The sequence below is a fragment of the Vespula pensylvanica genome, chromosome 3 (assembly GCF_014466175.1).
Source record: "Vespula pensylvanica isolate Volc-1 chromosome 3, ASM1446617v1, whole genome shotgun sequence".
NCBI classification, from domain to species: Eukaryota; Metazoa; Arthropoda; class Insecta; order Hymenoptera; family Vespidae; genus Vespula; species Vespula pensylvanica.
The window spans coordinates 8,993,778-8,997,647 of record NC_057687.1 but is presented as its reverse complement, the minus strand read 5'-3'; the positions used below and the strand labels follow the sequence as shown (position 1 = coordinate 8,997,647).

The window sequence follows — 3,870 nt, the reverse complement described above, 5'->3', positions numbered from 1 at the left end:
GCACAATAAATTATTATTTAAACAATAGTATATTGGCTTAAATATTACATAGCCTGTAACACGCGTTAAATATAAAATAATTTCAATTCAATAATGTAAACAACATGCGGACGCTGTAGTGACTTTGGTAGATATCAAAATAGTTTTCTTTTGGATTCAGTCGAATAACATCGAAAATTAAGAAGAAACAGACTATTTTTCAGTTAACGTTAGGATCTGAATTCTTGGTAAGTAGCATATCGTCACAGTATCACGGATTTTAGAATGGAGTCACCGTGACTGTGAGTCTTTAAATGCAGTAACTCCCACGTGGTAAGTTCTGTTTTGACGAGACAAATACTGTCTATACAATAGTCGCATTGTGGGAGACAGTGTTTTCCTATTATTAGTTGTGTTTGTCTTATCCATGTCGCTAAAATCACTCATATTTCGAACGAAAAGTAATAAATAACCTTACTGTTAATTTTATAACGAATAAATTGTTTATATTCACTTATTGATATTAAAAGAAAACAGAAACACACGATTACTAAAGGATGATTATTCGATAAAATTTCTTACATGCTTTTTATAGAATTATAGATGTATATATTATAAGCTTAGCATGATTTATCTGTAGATTTATATTTAAGATATACTTATGTTATTTGTTCGTATGAAATAATTAAAAATAAATGAATGAAGTAATCTAATAAAATAATTTAATTTTATTATGTTTTTATTTAAAGTTCAATAAAACGAAGTAAAAAATTATAGGATTTGGAAATATTCACAGAGAAACTAAGTAAGCATATATTTTTTTATATTCATATTTTTATTATATATGATATATATATATTTCAAAAATACAATAATATTAAAAATATAAAAATATACTTATTCTCAGATATTTATATTTATACGATAGCCTTACCAATATTTTGACCTTTTAACATTATATTTGTCGTAAATCTTTAACTTTATATTTGTACAATAGCCTTACCAATATTTTGACCTTTTAACATTCCAGAAAATGCATCAAACATATTTTCAAAACCTTTTGTAATAGTTTCTTTATATTGAATTTTGCCTTCACGAATCCATTGCAAATTCTGTTGTATTCCTTGTTGCCATTGATCATTCCAACGGGTCACTACGAAACCTTCCATTTTTAATTGGTTAAAAATCATGGCTGGTTGTACCAATATACATTTAGGTAGAGAGGAATGATCTGTATTATATGATGAAATACTACCACACAATGATATTCGACCAAAGGGATTCATTTGATATATAACTGTACTAGAAATATCTCCTCCAACCTGTATAATTAAGAGATCAATCAGATATATATATATATATACATATACATATAAAATACATATATATTAAAAAATATCTTGTATCTACATACATTGTCAAAATACAAGTCAATACCCTTTGGTGCTGCTTTTTTTAATGCCAAAGATACATCTTGCTTCTTGTAATTTATAGCACTATTAAAACCTAACTCGTTTACTAGCCATTTACATTTTTCATCTGAACCAGCAATCCCAATAACATTAAGACCTAGAACATTCTTTGCTATTTGACCTACATGAGATCCAACTGCACCAGCAGCTCCGCTTACAACAAGTGTTTCACCATGTTTCGGCGAACAGATTTTAATGAGACCAAAGTATGCTGTATTTCTATATATAATAAGTATATAAACATTTATTTGATAAAGTATTGAACTATTTTAAAAATTTTAAGGAAATAATTTCAATACCCTGGCATTCCTAAAACTCCTAAACTTAAAGAAGGAGATAGATCTCCTATCTCTGGTAATAAATATGGTTTTTGAGAAGTAAGTTCAAGTTCTGGGAGTAATTTTGTATTCACAATTGTATGAGTTCTCCATCCAAAATATCCAACTATTCTTTTACCAACTGGATAATCTGGATTCTTAGATTCAATTATTTTACCAACTTGAGAACCTATCATAGTAATGCCAAGTGGAAACTGTAGTACATATGGTCTCATATATGGATCAACAGATAGATATTCTGCTTCCACAAGAAATTCTAGAAGTTTATAAAAATATAATATTTTATATGAGTTTTTGAATAAAAATAAATGATCAAGTTTTTATAATTATTTTTCATATCTTCATGTTTTCATTTTTTCATGTCATTTAAGAAGTTTATCTATCTTTAAACATATATATATATATTATTCTGTATTTTAATTATATATATATATATATAATTAAAAAAATATATTTCGCATCTACAGAATAATCATATAATACGAATCTCATCTCTTTATATCGCTATAATGAAAAATATCTCATATCTCTGGTTGAAACTTGAATAAAAAATATCGGATATACTTGTCACGTACGTATATGTATATAGATAACGACTTTAATGAAAAGCATTAATTTTTGATGAATCACGATGAGTTGTCTAATAAATAACAAGATATTTATTTAACTAACCGCCATCGGTAATCGGTGCCAATTCTTCTTCCACTAATTTCAAATCCGATGGTTTAGGATCACCTTCAAAATGTTTAACGACAACAAATTTTTTTGCTTTTACCATTTTAACAATATTTCTTGTAAATTGCGTAGTTTAGTCAGTCACGTTAATTAAAGGAAATTACGTACACTTTACAAAGTAGTCGAACAGTGGCAGTCAACTAATGCTGAATCATACAAGTCAAATGAGGTTTTATAGTACCTACATACGTTGTGTAATAATACATATACACAATGTAAGCAGCTCACATATACATGTGTTTATGACTTTGGATGAAGAAAAACATAATTTATTTTATGCATACAAAAATAGAGGAAAAGATTTCTGTTAATTACCACAATTATAATTATCATTCATTTGATATTGAAAGTATGTTAAACTGGAAGAGACACATTTTCATATTTTTATTTTTTATTTTTCAGAGTACCAGCTATATATAGTTATGTAATATAAGATTACAATTTTATAAAATAATATTTATATCGCGTCAACGTAGTTAAAGGTTAATTATTAAAGAATTGATTGGAACTTTATTGTAATGTAAAATCTACATATGTTAGTGTCTTCTTTCTGTATAATTTTAAATTATAATATAAAAAATAGTAGAACCTCTATCAATTATACAATTACTTTCAATATAGTTCACGCAACTACAAATATATTTTCAATAATAATTCCTCTTTCTCATTGTATTATTAATATTCTTAAATGAATATTTTATTATTTATATCTTCTATCATGCGATATCAAACAATATATAATCATGTTAAAATGCATTATGAATATGGATAAATAATGATATATTAATAGTATTTTATTTATTATCAGTTGGCTTTATCTGTCATTAAATAGATAAGTAGTTAATTTTGTATTCAGTATACTTGCAAATTTTCTTAATTTATTCTCATACGCACAGATGAGTTAAATGCAATTCTTTTTTTGCCAGACACACCAACTATTATCTATGCTTAGTGCCAAGTTTATAAGAAAAAATTACATATTATTACATAATTGCAGTTATTAATTTTTTACTCTTCTCTTTGTAAACGGTTAATATCAGTAAATATTTGTCATTTTCTAATGACATATTAATCTATACACAATACTGGAGTATTGTGTGTTATGTTTGTATACATATACGTTTAATAAAAGTAAAAGTTTTTTTTATATAAATCCTGTCACATATAATTATACAATTTAATTTGACATTATTACAAAATTCATATTAATCATATTATGATTTTTATGTCATAGAAATTCTGAATAAATAAATATATCAAAAAATTAGTACATACAGTTATGATATTGGTCATTACTTTTTAAGATGAAGTATCATTACATTATATTTTCATGTTCTTTTTTTTTT

General features: G+C 25.5%; 1 protein-coding gene across 1 annotated transcript; it reads right to left on the bottom strand.

Annotated features, from left to right (window-relative positions):
- Positions 1-932: 932 nt before the first annotated feature.
- Positions 933-2,639, bottom strand: LOC122627559 (prostaglandin reductase 1-like). Its single transcript, XM_043808748.1, has 4 exons — positions 2,462-2,639; positions 1,751-2,045; positions 1,394-1,670; positions 933-1,301 (listed from the first exon to the last, which is right to left on the bottom strand). The coding sequence occupies exons 1-4, from the start codon at positions 2,565-2,567 to the stop codon at positions 960-962; spliced, it is 1,020 nt and encodes a 339-aa protein (XP_043664683.1). The 5' UTR covers positions 2,568-2,639; the 3' UTR covers positions 933-959.
- Between the last annotated feature and the right edge of the window lie 1,231 nt (positions 2,640-3,870).